We start from the raw sequence: 22,590 nt of genomic DNA, 5'->3' as shown, positions 1-22,590 counted from the left end.
GCGTGTTCCAGGAGAGCGTGTTCCAGGAGAGCGTGTTCCAGAAGAGCGTGTTCCTGGAGAGCGTGTTCCAGGAGAGCGTGTTCCAGAAGAGCGTGTTCCTGGAGAGCGTGTTCCAGGAGAGCGTGTTCCAGAAGAGCGTGTTCCAGGAGAACGTGTTCCAGGAGAACGTGTTCCTGGAGAGCGTGTTCCAGGAGAGCGTGTTCCAGGAGAGCGTGTTCCAGAAGAGCGTGTTCCTGGAGAGCGTGTTCCAGGAGAGCGTGTTCCAGGAGAGCGTGTTCCAGGAGAACGTGTTCCAGGAGAACGGACCTCACTGTGGGGTAACCGGTTCCTTCCTTTAGTGAAGCGTTATTGGTTTGTCTGCCTCCCCAGCCGGGGGACAGTCAGGTAACTGCCCCTGCAGGGGCTCTTCCTACCAGCTGGTTTGAGCCCGGGCTGCGTCTGCATCTTCTGGAATCCCTCCTGAACCTCTTCGGCACGCTTTGACTGGACCGTTTAATGGGGGGCTTGAGCACCGCTGTCTGAACAGGAAGTGACCCTCCAGCCTACGGAGCATTTGTGTGACAGTCAGAAAGAGCAGCTTCGTTTCTCACCGAGGACAACCTGAAGGGAGATCTGTTCATTTCTAGAATAGTCTGCTCTAAGATGACAATAGTTACTGTTCAAGTCCCCCTCCCCAGTGACCCTAGGCTCGGGCTCAGCCTCTTCTTCCTCTTCGTCATGTAGCAGCAGCTCAGGCACCTTCTCAGCTGGGTCCACATCTGGAACGGGAACCTCTTCAAACGATTGACAAACAGAAGATGGGTGTCATTACCCTCGCCGAAGAGGAGGCGAGGGTATTGCAATTGGGTGCGTTTGTTTGTGTGTCCGAGCGCATAACTCAAAAACTAGTAACCCAATCGACTTGAAATTTTTACACAAGCAAGGTTCTGTCCGTGGCTCGGCCCTCCCCGAGAATGGCGTTGATCCGGATCTGGATCCAGATTCTAGAATTATTTTTACATCTGGAATTGTGCCTGTGCTGCAACATGGGAGTGTCACTTTAAGAGGGAGGGACACGAATGGCATGATTGGAGGATTCTTTAACATTGCAAGATAGGGCACTTGGAGGCGGGGGGGCCGGAATCTCTGATTGATCAGCTTGTTCCTAATTAGCAAGTGCTTCAACCATTGAGCAAAGCGGTTTGTATGTTCTACTCACTCCAGCAGGGGGCGTCCCGTTTCCATTTTCAGGCTCTCTCTTTTTCTAGCAAGCGAAAACCACGAGAGACATCAATAAGTGGCTCTGCAAAGAATAATCGATCAATAACACGATCTCTTACCTCCAGCTTGCCTGTAAGAAAAGAGACTTTCAGCATCCAGAGATGATCAAACAGACTTTAGAGGCGTGTTAGACGATCAAACAGACTTTAGAGGCGTGTTAGATGATCAAACAGATTTTAGAGGCGTGTTAGATGATCAAACAGACTTTAGAGGCGTGTTAGACGATCAAACAGACTTTAGAGGCGTGTTAGATGATCAAACAGATTTTAGAGGCGTGTTAGACGATCAAACAGACTTTAGAGGCGTGTTAGATGATCAAACAGACTTTAGAGGCGTGTTAGATGATCAAACAGAAGGACTTTAGAGGCGTGTTAGATTATCAAACAGGACTTTAGAGGCGTGTTAGATGATCAAACAGACTTTAGAGGCGTGTTAGATGATCAAACAGACTTTAGAGGCGTGTTAGATGATCAAACAGAAGGACTTTAGAGGCGTGTTAGATTATCAAACAGGACTTTAGAGGCGTGTTAGATGATCAAACAGACTTTAGAGGCGTGTTAGATGATCAAACAGAAGGACTTTAGAGGCGTGTTAGATGATCAAACAGACTTTAGAGGCGTGTTAGATGATCAAACAGACTTTAGAGACGTGTTAGACGATCAAACAGACTTTAGAGGCGTGTTAGATGATCAAACAGACTTTAGAGGCGTGTTAGATGATCAAACAGACTTTAGAGGCGTGTTAGATGATCAAACAGAAGGACTTTAAATGTTCAATAACCCAAACGCACAAGAGGACATTCTGAAGTCGTAACTTTTAGCTAGCTTGTACCACAGCCTTTTAGCGCTCCTACCGCTGTTTAGCTCCAGATCGGTGACGTCACGCATGGCGCATGTTGGCAAAAGGTCCCCGTGAATAAGGTCGCTTTCACACCGGACCAAGGGGACTCGGTTCGATTGGGGAGCTGATACTTTATGAAAGGTCTGCTTTCACAGCAGCGTCGCGTGGCTGAAAGGGGCGCTCGTCGATTGGACAAAGTAGGAGGGGAAGTCCCGCCCTCTCCCGTGTTTGTTTTGGGTTGGAGTGCTCCAGCGGCTGCTGCTCATTCACGGATAAATCATAAATGTTACACAACGCTAGTCATTTCTAACAAACACAACGTCGCTGGGATCAATAAAGTCTCCAGATCAGTTCAGAAGAACGGAATGAAACGCTTGGACAATGTTTACGGGAGTTTCAAGATCGCCGATTCGCTTATTTCACTGCCAATGAAAAAGGCCTCAGACAGACTGGGCTGGACGCCTCCGCAGGCAGCCCGGCCGGGTCCCGTCCTGCGTGGGCATCGAGGGACGAGCAGACCGGGGGCGACGACGACGGATTCAGGAAGAACAAAGGAGTCTCTGTGCTGCTGTCACTGACGTTTAATCAGGAAGACTCAATACGACAGACGGAGCAGTAAACCGGGACACACGTTCTGTCCTCACCCACATCCATCCCTGAACCGTCTGCAGGGGGGGGGTGGGACAGACTGGACAGACTTCCATAAACAACTGGCAGAAGGATGGGGCTGGAAAACGTTCCAATCTGTTGCATGATGGGTAAAGGGGCGTCGCCCCCAAATTAAACAAAACACTATCGAGCGTTAACCGGCCTTCGGTTGCTGCTCCTCTGACAGCAACACGACTCCTGCACGGGACAAACGAAAGGGAGTCACAGGAGGACAAAGAGCCAATCACAGCGAGCATGCAGACAAGGAGCCAGCAGGAGCCAGCAGGAGCCAGCGGGAGCCAGCAGGAGCCAGCAGGAGCCAGCAGGAGCCAGCAGGAGCCAGCAGGAGCCAGCAGGAGCCAGCAGGAGCCAGCAGGAGCCAGCAGGAGCCAGCAGGAGCCAGCAGGAGGTGCTGCCGACAGCAAACAGTCGCGGATCAGACGTGACGTGCAGCTTCCTGCACCGCACCGGCCAGTCCGCTCCTCCTGCTGCACGGATCCGTGGCCAGAGTTCGAGCACGTTCTTCATCCTCCTCGGTGGCGTCAGGTCAAAGGTCAAACGCAGGGAAACCAGAGGCCTCTGGCGCCGTCATCTCTGACAGGTAGTAGATGGTCCCGGCCAAGCCTGAGGAGGAACGACGTTCAGCCGGCAGTCAGGTTCCACGTCGAGGGTTGCATTACGAAACGGTGGAGACCTTCACTAATGTGTTTGACGTTTTCACTTTGAGAGAACAGAAGCAGGATTGAACCTTTTTTTGGGATGTGCCGTACGGCAGCTGGACCTGCTCACACTGAACCCTCCTCTTAACGTTGGCTGAGTGAGTTTTACTACCAATTCAAGTCCCCAAATCTGGAAATCAGCCTTCGTTGTTAAAGGGGGGGGGGCACAAACATGAACAATTACGGACCAATCTGGTTGTAGAAAACAGCACAGCAGCACTGCTAGCTGCTAACTGTTAGTGCTAGCTGCTAACTGCTAACTGTTAGTATGGAGGTCCTGGACAGCAACAACTGTTGTGTTGCTCTTTGTACTGATTTGTCAGAAGCTTTTGACCGTTGACCCCGGCCTGCTGATACAAGCCCTGCACGACATTTAGCTTATCCAATCATGCCGCTGCCCGGTTTGCAAACGACTTATCTGATAGAACAATTCAATTCAACTTTATTTATATAGCGCCAGATCACAACAGGAAGTCATCTCAAGGCACTTTACAGGATTAGCAGGGAAAGAGAGAACCCAAGTTGACCAACGAGAGCAAGAACTTTGGCGACGGAGGCAAGGTTAAACTTCCCTTTAACAGGCAGAAACCTTGGACAGAACCTAGAATCATGGTGGACAGACATCTGTCCGGACCGGCTGGGTGAAGGAAGGAAGGAAGGAAGGAAGGAAGGAGAGAGAGAGAGCGAGAGGTAGAAGGAAAGTCAAAAACGAGTAGATGGATAGAGAAGTGATAGAGACAGAGCAGGACCAGAGAACAACAAGATGTATAAAGCTAAAAATGCTAATGCTACACAGGGGGTGTGCCCAGGTGGCTGAAGCCACCTCTTCTTCCTGGACATCACCAAAGGGGTGCCTCAAGGTTCAGTTTTGGGACCCATTTTATTTTCAGCCGACATAAATAATCTCAGTAATAACTTGTGGAATGCAAAGTGTCATTTTTATGCAGACGACACCATATTCATTGCTGTTCAACCTCACTCGCTTCAGTTTTTACAAGCAGAACAGGTTTTAAATAAGTACTCGGGCTTTATCCTCGATCGGAAGCTTTCGTTTAAAGCACATAAATAATCTTGTCACAAAACTTCGAAGCTGAAGCTGGGGTTCTATTAGAAGCAGAACTTGCTTCTCTCAAGGTCAGAGAGAAATTAGTCACAGCGACCTTCCTACCTATTCTTGATTATGGGGATGTGCTTTGTTCCAGTGCATCGTCCAAATGTCTCCAGACCCTGGACACTGGTTTTCAGTCAGCACTGAGATTTGTCCCTGGCTGCACCCACCATTGTGAATTGGCCGACTCTTTAGACTCTTTTAGGCTCGACTCGCCCTTACAAGCCTCGCGTTCTTGCTGTTCTCTAGTTTTATCTATTCCTACCGAGGGTAAAGACAGAATTCAGAGAAAGCTTTCAGCTTCGCTGTCCGCTCTGCGTGGGACGCTTGCCCGATCTGTCCTGAGGGACAGACAGCGTGAGACACGAAACAGTCTTAAATTGTTTGTTTGAATCCCTACTGCACCTTGTAATTTGTGTGTTTTATGTAATACCATCATCTCTACGCAACCGTTCTGATGACCTCAGAGAGATCCTGATCTCATTGGGTTTAATCTGGTTAAATAATCTCATTGGGTTTAATCTGGTTAAATAATCTCATTGGGTTTAATCTGGATAAATAATCTCATTGGGTTTAATCTGGTTAAATAATCTCATTGGGTTTAATCTGGATAAATAATCTCATTGGGTCTAATCTGGTTAAATAATCTAATTGGGTTTAATCTGGTTAAATAATCTCATTGGGTTTAATCTGGTTAAATAATCTCATTGGGTTTGATCTGGTTAAATAATTTCATTGGGTTTAATCTGGTTAAATAATCTCATTGGGTTTGATCTGGTTAAATAATTTCATTGGGTTTAATCTGGTTAAATAATCTAATTGGGTTTAATCTGGTTAAATAATCTCATTGGGTTTAATCTGGTTAAATAATCTCATTGGGTTTGATCTGGTTAAATAATTTCATTGGGTTTAATCTGGTTAAATAAAGCATCTTGGAATCATTCTGGTGTTTGATACCTTCAAAGAGGGAGTAGGGTCTGTCCGGGATGCGACAGCCGTGGGTCCCATAGGCCAAACACCACTCAGCAAACTGCAGGAAGCAAACCAACAACCAACATGTAGTCATTACGGGGGGATGAAGCTCACAGGAGCCTCTACTCCTCTTCATCACTCTAACGTGCTGAACATCCTTCCTGTCTCTACTCTTCATCACTCCAACATGCTGAACATCCTTCCTGTCTCTACTCTTCATCACTCTAACATGCTGAACATCCTTCCTGTCTCTACTCTTCATCACTAACATGCTGAACATCCTTCCTGTCTCTACTCTTCATCACTCTAACATGCTGAACATCCTTCCTGTCTCTCCTCTTCATCACTCTAACATGCTGAACATCCTTCCTGTCTCTACTCTTCATCACTCTAACATGCTGAACATCCTTCCTGTCTCTACTCTTCATCACTCTAACATGCTGAACATCCTTCCTGTCTCTACTCTTCATCACTAACATGCTGAACATCCTTCCTGTCTCTACTCTTCATCACTCTAACATGCTGAACATCCTTCCTGTCTCTACTCTTCATCACTAACATGCTGAACATCCTTCCCGTCTCTACTCTTCATCACTCTAACATGCTGAACATCCTTCCTGTCTCTACTCTTCATCACTCTAACATGCTGAACATTCTTCCTGTCTCTACTCTTCATCACTCTAACATGCTGAACATCCTTCCTGTCTCTACTCTTCATCACTAACATGCTGAACATCCTTCCTGTCTCTACTCTTCATCACTCTAACATGCTGAACATCCTTCCTGTCTCTACTCTTCATCGCTCTAACATGCTGAACATCCTTCCTGTCTCTACTCTTCATCACTCTAACATGCTGAACATCCTTCCTGTCTCTACTCTTCATCACTCTAACATGCTGAACATCCTTCCTGTCTCTACTCTTCATCACTCTAACATGCTGAACATCCTTCCTGTCTCTACTCTTCATCACTCTAACATGCTGAACATCCTTCCTGTCTCTACTCTTCATCACTCTAACATGCTGAACATCCTTCCTGTCTCTACTCTTCATCACTCTAACATGCTGAACATCCTTCCTGTCTCTACTCTTCATCACTCTAACATGCTGAACATCCTTCCTGTCTCTACTCTTCATCACTCTAACATGCTGAACATCCTTCCTGTCTCTACTCTTCATCACTCTAACATGCTGAACATCCTTCCTGTCTCTACTCTTCATCACTCTAACATGCTGAACATCCTTCCTGTCTCTACTCTTCATCACTCTAACATGCTGAACATCCTTCCTGTCTCTACTCTTCATCACTCTAACATGCTGAACATCCTTCCTGTCTCTACTCTTCATCACTCTAACATGCTGAACATCCTTCCTGTCTCTACTCTTCATCACTAACATGCTGAACATCCTTCCTGTCTCTACTCTTCATCACTCTAACATGCTGAACATCCTTCCTGTCTCTCCTCTTCATCACTCTAACATGCTGAACATCCTTCCTGTCTCTACTCTTCATCACTAACATGCTGAACATCCTTCCTGTCTCTACTCTTCATCACTCTAACATGCTGAACATCCTTCCTGTCTCTACTCTTCATCACTCTAACATGCTGAACATCCTTCCTGTCTCTACTCTTCATCACTCTAACATGCTGAACATCCTTCCTGTCTCTACTCTTCATCACTCTAACATGCTGAACATCCTTCCCGTCTCTACTCTTCAACAGTGAACAGGATAAACCCACATGCAGGGCAGATTGCTAACGCTTCATTTATCTAACCGGACCCGTCAGGGTGCTTGGGAGTCCAACCCATTCGGGTTTTTGGGTGGATCCTCGTTACTTTCTGGATCACCTCGGGTCGATGGGAAATAACCAACCAAACCTTCCTTGGCGTGGAGAAGCTGCAGCACTTACTAAATTAAATTGTACAGGAGAACGTCCTGCTCCACTTTAAGGGCAGGTGACTTCTAGTACACAGAAGAAACAACAAGCTGATTCCTGAAGCAGCAGCAGGCCACCGGAACCTCTGGGGACAGGGGACAGGATCGTCCACCAGTCGTCCCAGTGACTACTCGGTTTGATTTACAGACAGAATCTCCTTTCAGAAGATTACTTGACGTTATATTGAAGGTGTTGAGCTGTGCTCAGCAGACTCTGCGACTTTGCAGGCCCGCCGTGTCTCTTGTTCTTACCTTGCAGACATGGTAGAGATATTTCTGGTCCCGAGTGTGCTTGTAAAGCGACAGGAAGGCGTAGCCATTGCCAGCGGTCCCGTGACAGATGCCGTAGCCTTTCCGGAGCAGGCCCCGCCGCCATATCAGCTCAGCACATTCTGCAGCCTCCTTCAAATACTTCTCCTCTTTGAACACCTGGAAGGACGAGTCCAAATGAACCGTGAAACGTTAGGCAGTCAAGTGTGTGGTCAGATAAATGGACCACGCTAAACGGACCACGCTAAACGGATCACGCTAAACGGATCACGCTAAACGGACCACGCTAAACGGACCACGCTAAACGGACCACGCTAAACGGACCACGCTAAACGGACCACGCTAAACGGACCACGCTAGACGGACCACGCTAAAAGGACCACGCTAAACGGACCACGCTAAATGGACCACGCTAAACGTACCACGCTAAACGGACCACGCTAAACGGACCACGCTAAACGGACCACGCTAAACGGACCACGTTAACGGACCACGCTAAACGGATCACGCTAAACGGATCACGCTAAACGGACCACGCTAAACGGACCACGCTAAACGGACCACGCTAAACGGACCACGCTAAACGGACCACGCTAAACGGACCACGCTAAACGGACCACGCTAAACGGACCACGCTAAACGGACCACGCTAAACGGACCACGGTAAACGGATCACGCTAAACGGACCACGCTAAACGGATCACGCTAAACGGATCACGCTAAACGGACCACGCTAAACGGATCACGCTAAACGGACCACGCTAAACGGACCACGCTAAACGGACCACGCTAAACGGACCACGCTAAGCGGATCACGCTAAATGGATCACGCTAAACGGATCACGCTAAACGGACCACGGTAAACGGACCACGTTAAACGGATCACGCTAAACGGACCACGGTAAACGGACCACGCTAAACGGACCACGGTAAACGGATCACGCTAAACGGACCACGCTAAACGGATCACGCTAAACGGACCACGCTAAACGGACCACGCTAAACGGACCACGCTAAACGGACCACGCTAAGCGGATCACGCTAAATGGATCACGCTAAACGGATCACGCTAAACGGACCACGGTAAACGGACCACGTTAAACGGATCACGCTAAACGGACCACGGTAAACGGACCACGCTAAACGGACCACGGTAAACGGATCACGCTAAACGGACCACGCTAAACGGATCACGCTAAACGGATCACGGTAAACGGACCACGCTAAACGGATCACACTAAACGGACCATGCTAAAAGGATCAGTCTAAACGGACCACGCTAAAAGGATCAGTCTAAACGGACCACGCTAAACGGATCACGCTAAACGGACCACGCTAAACGGATCACGCTAAACGGACCACGGTAAACGGATCACGCTAAACGGACCACGCTAAACGGATCACGCTAAACGGACCACGGTAAACGGACCACGCTAAACGGACCACGGTAAACGGATCACGCTAAACGGACCACGCTAAACGGACCACGCTAAACGGACCACGCTAAACGGATCACGCTAAACGGATCACGCTAAACGGACCACGCTAAACGGATCACGCTAAACGGACCATGCTAAAAGGATCAGTCTAAACGGACCATGCTAAAAGGATCAGTCTAAACGGACCACGCTAAACGGACCACGCTAAACGGACCACGCTAAACGGACCACGCTAAACGGACCACGCTAAACGGATCACGCTAAACGGACCACGCTAAACGGACCACGCTAAACGGACCACGCTAAAAGGATCAGTCTAAACGGACCACGCTAAACGGACCACGCTAAAAGGATCAGTCTAAACGGACCACGCTAAACGGATCACGCTAAACGGACCACGGTAAACGGATCACGGTAAACGGACCACGCTAAACGGACCACGGTAAACGGACCACGGTAAACGGATCACGGTAAACGGACCACGCTAAACGGACCACGGTAAACGGACCACGGTAAACGGACCACGCTAAAAGGATCACGCTAATCGGACCACGCTAAACGGACCACGCTAAACGGACCACGCTAAACGGACCACGCTAAAAGGACCACGCTAAAAGGATCACGCTAATCGGACCACGCTAAACGGACCACGCTAATCGGACCACGCTAAACGGATCACGCTAAACGGATCACGCTAAACCAAATCTCTGAACATTCTCATGTTTCGTGAATGCAGCCTTCTGATGGGCTAATCAGTGGTGTAATTTATTTTAGTTTAATTGTTAGTTTGCACTGGCGGTGTAAAACCATTTTATTTTTGTTTTTCTAATGTTACGTTGCATCAATTGAGTAATTTAATATTGGTTTTATCTTTATTTGTATCGTTAAATTTGTATTGTTAATTGTGGATGATTTATGTACGAAGGACTTTCAACGGAAACAAGACCGCAAGGGCTTTTTAGAAATGCTCCTCTTAGACAGGATGTTTGACTTTATTTGTACTGTAATACATGCTACTGTGTGACTGTACTTGTACTCTAACATTCCATCTAATAAATATATTCATCATATATATATTCATCATCAATCCTAATTCTCCTTTGCTAAAAACATTGTTTGGCTCAGATTATCTGGCCACAGACTAACTGGAACAGGCTGGATTATCATCAGGCATGTTGGGTGTTTAGGATTTTCTCCAACGTAACATTCGCCTGTGGATTTTCATGCTTTACGTGATACGTTACTAAAAACAGACGTGAACTAGTGAAGATTAATAAAAAACAAACGTCTTTGGAGAGCTTCTTTGCTAAAGGGAAAGTCCAACTGAGGAGGAAGAAAATAAAACCTCTTTTAACAGACAAACCAGGAGTCGGACTTAAAACACGGTTTATCTACAACAGCTGATTAGCTTCATTAACGAGCAACGAAGGGTTAAAAGCTGCTTCTGCACAAAGAGACCGAGAACCCTGAAATAAAAAACAAGAACCCTGAAATAAAAAACAAGAACCCTGAAATAAAAAACAAGAACCCTGAAATAAAAAACAAGAACCCGGATTAAAAGACAAGAACCCTGAAATAAAAAACAAGAACCCTGAAATAAAAAACAAGAACCCTGAAATAAAAAACAAGAACCCTGAAATAAAAAACAAGAACCCTGAAATAAAAAAACATGAACCCTGAAATAAAAAACAAGAACCCGGATTAAAAGACAAGAATGTGGAAATTATGAAACAAAAAAGGTGAACATGAAGGACAGAAGCGATTATTGAGACCAGAACTACTGGTGAGTAGTTGGTGTAGTACTTGTTTAATAGTTATTACAACCGCATATTATAAAGTTTATTGTAAGATCATATTCCTCTTTTTACATTTAATCAACGCTGCGTCTCCAACCGGGAACAAACCGGGAACGCCTGTTTCCTGTTCGCGCTGAGGAAACAGCTTGGTGTCTGGGAACGCTGACGTTGGGGTGAAGTTAGCTACCTAGCTAATAGCAAGTAAACGCTCCAGTTTGTTCTCACCACGCAAGTGAGACATGAAACAGCAGCAAACGGACGAGACAGTGCCGAGCCATCCCGTCTTTGGTGAAAGCAGCGCCTTACAGGCTGCAGATGCTACACAACGCTGTTCGCAGCCAGGCCACCAGGGGCCGCTGCAGTTCGTGACGCTTGAGGCTGGCCCATTCTGACCCTCGTTTCACCTTGTGGGCCATGATGAGCATGTGGACGACACCGGGAGCTCCGTGGCACCAGTGGACCAGCCGGTCGCTCTCGTTGCTCAACGACGACGGGAAGTTACCCGAACGGAACTTCTTGTGGCGGACGTAGTCGACGCTGGGACGGACCAACTCGGACAGAACATCTGGGTGGACCTTTGCGCCAGGCTGAAGAGAGAGAGAGGCGGGTTCCAACTGTGGTAAGAGGCGTCGACTCTGAGATCAAAGGACACCCTAGAACCCCCCCCCCCCCCCCCCCCGCAGAGACAGGTAGGACATTCAAACATCAATTGGATTCGAACCCGCTACGTTCTCGCTGTGAGTCAACAGCGCTACCCAAGGCGCCACCACGCTTTCATTGGTAACATTTAAATTCATTTTGCTGCATAATTTGACATGTTCTCATTCTACTTGTCTCCATCTGCTGGAGGCGACCGGGAACGTCGCTGGGACGGCGTCCCGATCTCTAAATGATTGTTCCTCCGACTGAAGAAAATCTCTTTGGAGAGAAACGAGAACTAGAAAGAGAAACGTGGCTGCTTCGTCTCATGACGATGAGACCCCAGCAGCTACACACACACACACACACACACACGCACGGGCACGCACGCAGGCAGCCTGCTCACCTGCATCAGCATGCAGTAGATGCCGGCCATGCCGTGGGCAGCGCCGACGTACTGCTTCTCGTGCCACTCGTAAAGGAGAGGGCAGCGGTCCGTCTTCTTCTGCTCCGCTGACATGTTCTTCCCTGACTCCACAATAGAGTTCACCACCTGAAGCCAGATCCAGAAGAGGGTTCTAGGTCATTGACCTGATGCACGGAGCTCTTCACGGCCGGAACCAGCCGACTGTGCTGCACACCGACCGGAACCTTCATGATGCAGGTGAAGTGTGATTTCTGGATAAAGCATATCTCAAGGACTGCGTTCGGTCACCTTCGCAAAATCAGGCCGAAAAGACGTTATAGTTAATCGATGCAGTAATCAATGTGATGTCATAGGCCAGCACTGGTGGCTTAACATCATGACACACTGAGCCTCTCTCTCTCTCTCTCTCTATCTTTAAAGGGAAGTCTTTTCTCGCCTCCTCCACCCAAACGCTTGCTCTCAAGTTGGGTTCTGTCTTATGAACTGCTTTAGAAGTAAAAATGCTGCTGGTGGACGGCCAGGAGACGCGTCGTTTGTCTGAAGACCGATAAAGGACAAAATGTTCACTGTGGCCATTGACTCAGCCTGAACCTTTTCCTGTTAATAATGTTAAGGCGTGCAGGTCGAGGAAAGAGCCGCTTGGAGTGCAGAAGAACAAATATTCTACTCGTGCTGTCTTTAGCCTCTCATGAGCTGCTTTATTGGATAGCTTAGCACAGCGGAACGGCAGCGGCTACATGTATCAACAGGAAGAAACAAAACCCAAAAGGGACGTGACGTTTATGCTCCTACAAAATAAAAGCCTCTTTTTACACAGAGAATCAGAGCGCTATTAAACAAACGCTTAACAAATAAACATGATAGCTTTTAGAAATAACGAATTTAATTTTAATGATCAACCTACGAGGTTGAACACATGAGAAATGATTAATAGCGACTCGCGCGTATTTCACAGTTCCTCCGACCGCGCCTTTCAAGACGCGTTCAAGTGCAAAAAATAAAATCTGAAAAATCGCATTAAAACTCTGCGAAGCAGCGAAGTCACGGAAGATGAACCGCATTATATCGAGGGACTACTGTACACGCATTTAATTTATCACCAGCTTGAGTCAGAAGAAACATGTTCATGCTACTTTGGAGCTCGGAGGAACACGTAGCTACATGATAAGTGTGAAATGTGGGCGTGTGCCTCACCTTTGTGACGGTATCCTCGTCCACCGTGTCGGCTCCGATCTCCTTGTTGACGTAGAGAAGAGCATAAAGGTAGCCGGCCCGACCATACAGCAGCTCATCTGGCATCTCCGAGTCTGGACTCAGCACCGCCCGCTGCAACTGCAGGAGTCTGACAGGGAAACATGGCCTCTGGCGTTAGCGGCAGAGCAACCGGCAGGCTCAGATTAGCGCTACACGGCCTCTGGCGTTAGCGGCAGGGCAACCGGCAGGCTCAGATTAGCGCTACACGGCCTCTGGCATTAGCGGCAGAGCAACCGGCAGGCTCAGATTAGCGCTACATGGCCTCTGGCGTTAGCGGCAGGGCAACCGGCAGGCTCAGATTAGCGCTACATGGCGTCTAGCGTTAGCGGCAGAGCAACTGGCAGGCTCAGATTAGCGCTACATGGCGTCTAGCGTTAGCGGCAGAGCAACCGGCAGGCTCAGATTAGGGCTACATGGCGTCTAGCGTTAGCGGCAGAGCAACTGGCAGGCTCAGATTAGCGCTACATGGCGTCCAGCGTTAGCGGCAGAGCAACTGGCAGGCTCAGATTAGCGCTACATGGCGTCTAGCGTTAGCGGCAGAGCAACCGGCAGGCTCAGATTAGCGCTACATGGCGTCTGGCGTTAGCGGCAGAGCAACCGGCAGGCTCAGATTAGCGCTACATGGCGTCTAGCGTTAGCGGCAGAGCAACCGGCAGGCTCAGATTAGCGCTACATGGCGTCTAGCGTTAGCGGCAGAGCAACCGGCAGGCTCAGATTAGCGCTACATGGCGTCTAGCGTTAGCGGCAGAGCAACTGGCGGGCTCAGATTAGCGCTACATGGCGTCTAGCGTTAGCGGCAGAGCAACCGGCAGGCTCAGATTAGCGCTACATGGCGTCTAGCGTTAGCGGCAGAGCAACCGGCAGGCTCAGATTAGCGCTACATGGCGTCTAGCGTTAGCGGCAGAGCAACTGGCGGGCTCAGATTAGCGCTACATGGCGTCTAGCGTTAGCGGCAGAGCAACCGGCAGGCTCAGATTAGCACCACACGGCCTCTGGCGTGCTTCAACACGACCAAGAGGCAGGCAGTTTTCTTCCTGCAGTACTCTTCATCAGATACTCGGAGTAATGAAACCTAGGGTGCTTTCCCACTGCGCCAAGAGGACTCGGTTCCTTTGGGAGCAGATTCCTGCATCTATAATTCGCTGAAAGGTCTGCGTTCACACTGTGATTTCTTCACGGAACGAACTTTCGGAGTCGCGCGCCCTTTGTATGTTTAAAATACCGAAAAATCAGCTGTTAATGAGACAGCGGCAAATCAGCAGGTGCGTCATAAGGTCGTGAAAATACGGTACATCGTAAATAAAGAATCCTCGATATATTTGAAAATACTTCTATGTTTAGCATTTTTTTTAGTGGGTAGATCTTTGTGACTTGTTAATTTTTAAGTAGCATGCTGAAAAAGTGGGAGCAGCTCTGCGCTACATCATGTGCTCAATTTGGTAAATGAGCAGCTACTACCACGGTACTGTCTTCTTGTCCCCTGAGGTGTCGCCACAGCAACCCAACCTTCTCCACTTCACCCTGTCCTTTGCATCATCCTCCCCAACACCAGCCACTCTCATGTCCTCCCTCACTACGTCCATGTCTCTTCTCCTGGGTCGTCCTCTAGTCCCGTTCCCTGGCAGGTCCACCCTCAACAATGTGCAGTACTAATATAAAGTACACTTATAGAAATACAAACTGTGATACTTGTTTCGACAGCACCCCTGCCCAGCATTAAACATGCTGCACTCACCTGGACAGACAGTCTTTGCAATCAGCAGTGTTGTTCAATTTGTGGTGGACCACTGCCCCCACTGCAAGCGGCCCCGCATCACCACAAAGGAACGTCACTTTGCGACCATTCAGGATCCGCATGGTCCTCTTTACATAGTCCAGCGCCCTCTGTAGGTGGGAGGCCTCTTGGGACACCCGGTGCAGTTGGAGGTAGAGCAAGGCGATGCCTGTAGTGAAAGATTGGGGATTAACCAGATGGAACATGTGCAATTAGCATGTTGTCAGTTCAGCAGTGTTCCAAAAGACCTGTCCACCCAGTATAAGTGGAGAAATCATGGGGGTCGGCAGTCTTCAGGCCCTCCTCCATTTGCTGGAGGAGATCTTTGATCTTATTCTGGACTTTCTTCTGGAATGTTGCGCTCACCTGAGAATGAGAGAGCTCACTTTTAGACCAGAGGCTCCTTCTCAGGAGGAGCAAACACTGTGTAGGCTAGCAACGGAGAAGCACAGGGGAGGTCAGAAGGAGCTGCGTCGTGTCTTTGTAGATCCAGAGAAAGCCTAGGAGAGGGTGCCCAAAGAGGAACTGTGGTACTGCATGAGGTACTGTGGTACTGCATGAGGTACTGTGGTACTGCATGAAGAAGTCTGGAGTGGCAGAGAAGTATGTCAGAGTACTTCAGGACATGTAGGACAGCAGTGAAGAGTCCAGTAGGAGTAACGGGAGTTTAGTGTAGAGGTGGGATGCACCAGGGATCAGCTCTGAGCCCTTTTGTTGCCATGGTGATGGACAGACTAACAGATGAGGTGAGACAGGAAGCTCCTCTGAATGTGATGTTTGCAGATGACATTGTGATCTGCAGGTGGAGGAGAATCTAGAGAAGTGGAGGTCTGCTCTAGAAAAGAGAGGAATGAAGGTGAGCAGGAGCAAAACAGAGTACATGTGTGTACATGAGAAGGTCCCAGGGGGGACAGTGAAGCTACAAGGAATAGACGTAAAGAAGGGAGAGGACTTCAGGTACCTCGGGTCAACAGAGCAGAGTGATGGAGAGAATGTGGAAAGGAGGTGAAGAATCGTGTGCAGGCAGGCTGGAACGGGGGGAGGAAAGTATCAGGTGTGCTCTGTGATAGGACGAAGGGACAGGTCTACAAGACAGTGGTGAGGACAGCCATGATGGACGGCTTAGAGACAGTGGTGAGGACAGCCATGATGGACGGCTTAGAGACAGTGGTGAGGACAGCCACGATGGACGGCTTAGAGACAGTGGTGAGGACAGCCATGATGGACGGCTTAGAGACAGTGGTGAGGACAGCCATGATGGACGGCTTAGAGACAGTATTGAGGACAGCCATGATGGACGGCTTAGAGACAGTGGCTCTGAGGAAAAGACAGGAGGCGGAGCTAGAAGTGGAGGAGATGAAGATGCTGAGGTTCTCCTTGGGAGTGACCAGGGTGGATACGATTAGAAATATGACAATAAGAGGGACAGTAAAGGTTAGACGTTTTGGAGACAAGGTCAGAGAGACCAGACTTTGATGGTTTGGACATGTCCAGAGGAGAGACAGGGACTATATCGGTGTTGTAAAATCATTTTTGCTGCGTGAGACAGCAAAAACCCACGCAGACACTGGGTGAACCCACGCAGACACTGGGTGAACCCACGCAGACACTGGGAGAACCCACGCAGACACTGGGAGAACCCACGCAGACACCGGGAGAACCCACGCAGACACCGGGAGAACCCACGCAGACACCGGGAGAACCCACGCAGACACCGGGAGAACCCACGCAGACACCGGGAGAACCCACGCAGACACCGGGAGAACCCACGCAGACACCGGGAGAACCCACGCAGACACTGGGAGAACCCACGCAGACACTGGGAGAACCCACGCAGACACTGGGAGAACCCACGCAGACACCGGGAGAACCCACGCAGACACCGGGAGAACCCACGCAGACACTGGGAGAACATACGAACTCTGCGCACAGCGCACAGAACCTCGCTGCCGTGAGGCCACAGCACTACCCACTACGCCACTGGAGTCAGATGCTCCCAGCAGCATGGATGGTGAAGGCTGAAACAGTGACGTCATTACAACGCATTGCGTGACATAAACAACGCACGAGCTGCCAGGCTAACGTTAGCATTAGCTTACACGAATACATCACGATGCGAACGTGAATAAAAAGCAACGAGAGGCGAACATGTCACCTTTCCTTCGCCGTCAAACGGTTCACTGCATCCTCCGCCTGCCCCGGAGCTGGACGCGGGGGTCCGCTGCTCCCAGTCGGGGTAGGGGTTCGGGAAAGACCGCTCCTCCATCGCTGCGTCTGGAGCCGAGAGCAACTTCAGCCGCTTCGACATGGCGGCTCCCATCGCGACGCTACGGCGGCTCGGGCGGGACACAAAGCCTCCGCTGCGCCGGAGAGGCCAAACAGTGGAGAGAAGCAACCGCGTTCAAATACAGGCTTTCAGAACCACGCAGTGTTTGAATCAGCCTGAAAACAGCCTGAAAGCAGACTGAACGTAAATGAATCAGCCTGAAAGCAGCCTGAAAGCAGCATGAACGTAAACGAAACAGCCTGAAAGCAGCTTGAACTTAAACAAATCTTCCTGAAAGCAGCCTGACCATAAATTAATCAGCCTGAAAGCAGCATGAACGTAAATGAATCAGCCTGAAAGCAGCTTGAACTTAATGAATCAGCCTGAAAGTAAATGAATCAGCCTGAAAGAAGCCTGAACTTAAATGAATCAGCCTGAAAGCAGCTTGAACGTAAATGAATCAGCCTGAAAGCAGCTTGAACGTAAATGAATCAGCCTGAAAGCAACTTGAACGTAAATGAATCAGCCTGAAAGCAACTTGAACGTAAATGAATCAGCCTGAAAGCAGCCTGAACTTAAATGAATCAGCCTGAAAGCAGCTTGAACGTAAATAATCAGCCTGAACGTAAATGAATCAGCCTGAAAGCAACTTGAACGTAAATGAATCAGCCTGAAAGCAGCCTGAACGTAAATGAATCAGCCTGAAAGCAACTTGAACGTAAATGAATCAGCCTGAAAGCAGCCTGAACTTAAATGAATCAGCCTGAACGTAAATGAATCAGCCTGAAAGCAACTTGAACGTAAATGAATCAGCCTGAAAGCAACCTGAACGTAAATGAATCCGCCTGAAAGCAACCTGAACTTAAATGAATCAGCCTGAACGTAAATGAATCAGCCTGGACATAAATGAATCAGCCTGAAAGCAGCCTGAAAGTAAATGAATCAGCCTGAAAGAAGCCTGAACTTAAACAAATCAGCCTGAAAGCAGCCTGAATGTAAATAAATCAGCCTGAAAGCAGCTTGAACGTAAATGAATCAGCCTGAAAGCAGCCTTAACGTAAAAGAATCAGCCTGAAAGCAGCCTAAATGTAAATGAATCAGCCTGAAAGCAGCCTGAACTTAAATGAATCAGCCTGAAAGCAGCCTGAACGTAAATGAATCAGCCTGAAAGCAACTTGAACGTAAATGAATCAGCCTGAAAGCAGCCTGAACGTAAATGAATCAGCCTGAAAGAAGCCTGAACGTAAAAGAATCAGCCTGAAAGCAACTTGAACGTAAATGAATCAGCCTGAAAGCAGCCTGAACTTAAATGAATCAGCCTGAACGTACATGAATCAGCCTGGACATAAATGAATCAGCCTGAAAGCAGCCTGAACGTAAATGAATCCGCCTGAAAGCAGCCTGAACGTAAATGAATCCGCCTGAAAGCAACCTGAACTTAAATGAATCAGCCTGAACGTACATGAATCAGCCTGGACATAAATGAATCAGCCTGAAAGCAGCCTGAAAGTAAATGAATCAGCCTGAAAGCAGCCTGAACGTAAATGAATCCGCCTGAAAGCAACCTGAACGTAAATGAATCAGCCTGAAAGCAGCCTGAACGTAAATGAATCAGCCTGAAAGCAGCCTGAACGTAAATGAATCAGCCTGAACGTAAATGAATCAGCCTGAAATCAACCTGAACTTACACGAATCAGCCTGAACGTAAATTAATCAGCCTGAAAGCAGCCTGAACGTAAATGAATCAGCCTGAAAGCAACCTGAAATTAAACGAATCAGCCTGAACGTAAATTAATCAGCCTGAAAGCAGCCTGAACGTAAATGAATCAGCCTGAAAGCAGCCTGAACTTAAATGAATCAGCCTGAACGTAAATGAATCAGCCTGAAAGCAGCCTGAACTTAAACGAATCAGCCTGAAAGCAGCCTGAACGTAAATGAATCAGCCTGAAAGCAGCCTGAATGTAAACGAATCAGCCTGAAAGCAGCCTGAATGTAAATGAATCAGTCTGAAAGCAGCTTGAACGTAAATGAATCAGCCTAAAAGCAGCCTTAACGTCAAAGAATCAGCCTGAAAGCAGCTTGAACGTAAATGAATCAGCCTGAAAGCAGCCTGAACGTAAATGAATCAGCCTGAAAGCAGCTTGAACATAAATGAATCAGCCTGAAAGCAGCTTGAACGTAAATGAATCAGCCTGAAAGCAGCTTGAACGTAAATTAATCAGCCTGAAAGCAGCCTGAACGTAAATGAATCCGCCTGAAAGCAACCTGAACTTAAATGAATCAGCCTGAACGTAAATGAATCAGCCTGAAAGCAGCCTGAACTTAAAGGAATCAGCTTGAAAGCAGCCTGAACGTAAATGAATCAGCCTGAAAGCAGCCTGAACTTAAAGGAATCAGCCTGAAAGCAGCCTGAACGTAAATGAATCAGCCTGAACATAAATGAATCAGCCTGAAAGCAGCCTGAACGTAAATGAATCAGCCTGAAAGCAGCCTGAACTTAAAGGAATCAGCCTGAAAGCAGCCTGAACGTAAATGAATCAGCCTGAAAGCAGCCTGGGCTGTTGAGCACCTCACGTTAACACCTCAGAACAAAAACGTCAGCACATGAATGTCACCTTGAGTGGACTTAGCGTTCCACACAGGCCCCGGAGGATAATATATGAAAGGAAAATATTCCAATGCTCAATTTAAAAGAATGAACAACATGTTTCTGCTATGAGAGTGAACAGTGTGTGTTAAAGCACTGCCGCGTGAACAGAGAGCAATTGTTGCAGCAGAGATATCTGTAAAATGAGCCGTCATACCAGCAGCCCCCGCAGGAACGGACAGGTGGAGCCTTACCGGTCAGTCTACAGTGTATGTCCTCCGGTCCCGGCAGCGTCCCCCAGCAGCGTCCCGCAGTGTCCCAGTGTCCACAGCCTCTCCTGGGGAGTGGGAGGTGGTCGGTGCGTTCAGCGTTGTGTCACGGCATCACAGCCTTTCCTCCTCTGCACCCAACAGTCAGGCTGCTGCTGCTCCACAAATCAGCCCCCCCCCCCCCCCCTCCTCCTCCTCCCCCATGTACGCTCCACGGACCACATGCTGCAGGAGGTGTTCTAACTCCCACTTCCACAGGCACTCTGGTCCAGGCTCACTTCACACGTGAACGGTGACAGATGGTGTTGTTTGTGATGTTGCCGGGATGATGATGATGAATATATTTATTAGATAGAATGTTAGAGTACAAGTACAGTCACACAGTAGCATGTATTACAGTACAAATAAAGTCAAACATCGTGTCTAAGAGGAGCATTTCTAAAAAGCCCTTGCGGTCTTGTTTCCGTTGAAAGTCCTTCGTACATAAATCATCAACACTTAACAATACAAATTTAACAAAACAAATAAAAATAAAACCAATATTAAATTACTCAATTGATGCAAAATAACATTAGAAAAATAAAAATAAAATGATTTTACACCGCCAGTGCAAACTAACAATTAATCTAAAATAAATTACACCACTGATGCAAAATGACAATAAATAACTTACATAACTTACAATAAATTACTAAGGCAATTCATATGTGCAACGTAGGTGGACAAAAAAAGGAGGGGGGGTTGATCCGGAGAGAGTCGTGATGACTATCTCCGTTTCTGTCCCCCTGAAAGGTGTATTTTTAGGGCCGTTTTGAAGGAGGCCAAAGAGGTGCATGTTTTGAGGGCGGGAGTCAAACCGTTCCAGCCTTGGGTGGCAGTATTATAAAAAGATGATTTACCCATGTTAGTCCTATAGGAGGGGGTAATCAGGTTGTTGTTTGAGCTCCCTCTAGTGTTGTGGCTGTGGGTGTCACTAAATCTGTGGAGGTGTTTATTCAGGTATGCAGGGATTGAGGGGACTGAGGGCAGAGCTGCATTGACTATTTTAAATGCCAATCCCATTTTGAGTTGTTTAACCCTGTCTTCTACCCTGAGCCATTTTAGGCTAGCAAAATGTCCAGGAAGAAGGTGGGTCATGGGCCCCAGATTGATGAGACAACAAACAAATCCCCTCCTTCATCCCTTCCACACATACCACAGACCCCCCCCCCCACACACACACACATCCTCCCTCTGTCACGTTCTGCTCCTGCTTCAGTGGCCGTCCTTGTTCTGATTGTTCAGCATCCAGAATGAAAAGCGTTTTAGGTCCGTTTCAATCACTTCCATCCCCTCACTATAAGTTAGTGATTCCATGCAAGCATTCCAAGCTGGCCCTCACACACACGCACACACACACACACACAATTCAATTTAATTCAGTTTTATTTCTGTAGCACCAGATCACAACATAAAGTCGTCTCAAGGCACTTTACAGGATTAGCAGGGAAACACAGAACCCAACTTGACCCACAAGAGCAACGGAGGCAAGGAAAAACTTCCCTTTAACGGGCAGAAACCTTGGACAGAACCTAGGCTCATGGTGCCAGCCGGCCATCTTTCTGGCCGGCTGGGTTGAGAGAGAGAGAGAGAGAGAGACGCACACACACACACTGTAGGACAGTGCATAGTAGGTAGGTTCAGGTTGAGGTTAAACTGATTCGGCTACTCCTCAATCTGGGGCCCATGACCCACCTTCTTCCTGGACATTTTGCTAGCCTAAAATGGCTCAGGGTAGAAGACAGGGTTAAACAACTCAAAATGGGATTGGCATTTAAAATAGTCAATGCAGCTCTGCCCTCAGTCCCCTCAATCCCTGCATACCTGACGGAACACCTCCACAGATTTAGTGACACCCACAGCCACAACACTAGAGGGAGCTCAAACAACAACCTGATTACCCCCTCCTACAGGACTAACATGGGTAAATCATCTTTTTACAATACTGCCCCCCAAGGGTGGAACTGTTTGACTCCCGCCCTCAAAACATGCACCTCTTTGGCCTCCTTCAAAACCCACAGCCACAACACTAGTACTGACTGTACTTGTACTGTAATGCATGCTACTGTTCGACTGTACTTGTACTGTAATACATGCTACTGTTTGACTGTACTTGTACTGTAATACATGCTACTGTGTGACTGTACTTGTACTCTAATACATGCTACTGTTTGACTGTACTTGTACTGTAATACATGCTACTGTGTGACTGTACTTGTACTGTAATATATGCTACTGTTTGACTGTACTTGTACTGTAATAGATGCTACTGTTCGACTGTACTTGTACTGTAATAGATGCCACTGTTTGACTGTACTTGTACTCTAATACATGCTACTGTGTGA

General features: G+C 48.1%; 1 protein-coding gene across 1 annotated transcript; it reads right to left on the bottom strand.

The window, feature by feature from the left end:
• Positions 1 to 2,677: 2,677 nt before the first annotated feature.
• On the bottom strand, positions 2,678 to 17,404 carry lancl2 (LanC lantibiotic synthetase component C-like 2 (bacterial)). The gene is made up of 9 exons (XM_068747956.1): positions 17,240 to 17,404; positions 15,333 to 15,450; positions 15,046 to 15,253; positions 13,251 to 13,398; positions 12,036 to 12,182; positions 11,395 to 11,577; positions 7,738 to 7,914; positions 5,533 to 5,605; positions 2,678 to 3,372 (listed from the first exon to the last, which is right to left on the bottom strand). The coding sequence occupies exons 1-9, from the start codon at positions 17,402 to 17,404 to the stop codon at positions 3,296 to 3,298; spliced, it is 1,296 nt and encodes a 431-aa protein (XP_068604057.1). The 3' UTR covers positions 2,678 to 3,295.
• Positions 17,405 to 22,590: the final 5,186 nt, after the last annotated feature.

The sequence above is a fragment of the Brachionichthys hirsutus genome, chromosome 14 (assembly GCF_040956055.1).
Source record: "Brachionichthys hirsutus isolate HB-005 chromosome 14, CSIRO-AGI_Bhir_v1, whole genome shotgun sequence".
Lineage (NCBI taxonomy): Eukaryota > Metazoa > Chordata > Actinopteri > Lophiiformes > Brachionichthyidae > Brachionichthys > Brachionichthys hirsutus.
Note: the sequence above shows the minus strand (reverse complement) of the source record. Positions and strands in the feature narration are given on the sequence as shown.

What these genes read in the sequence shown, in the direction of transcription:
- lancl2 (XM_068747956.1), bottom strand. Translation starts at nt 17,404, where the DNA reads ATGGGAGCCGCCATGTCGAAGCGGCTGAAGTTGCTCTCGGCTCCAGAC. An exon ending in CACTTATACTGGGTGGACAG is followed by an intron (nt 15,254 to 15,332) that starts GTCTTTTGGAAC and finishes CTTTCACTACAG; the next exon opens with GCATCGCCTTGCTCTACCTC. An exon ending in TCTACTGCATGCTGATGCAG is followed by an intron (nt 11,578 to 12,035) that starts GTGAGCAGGCTG and finishes CTCTCTCTTCAG; the next exon opens with CCTGGCGCAAAGGTCCACCC.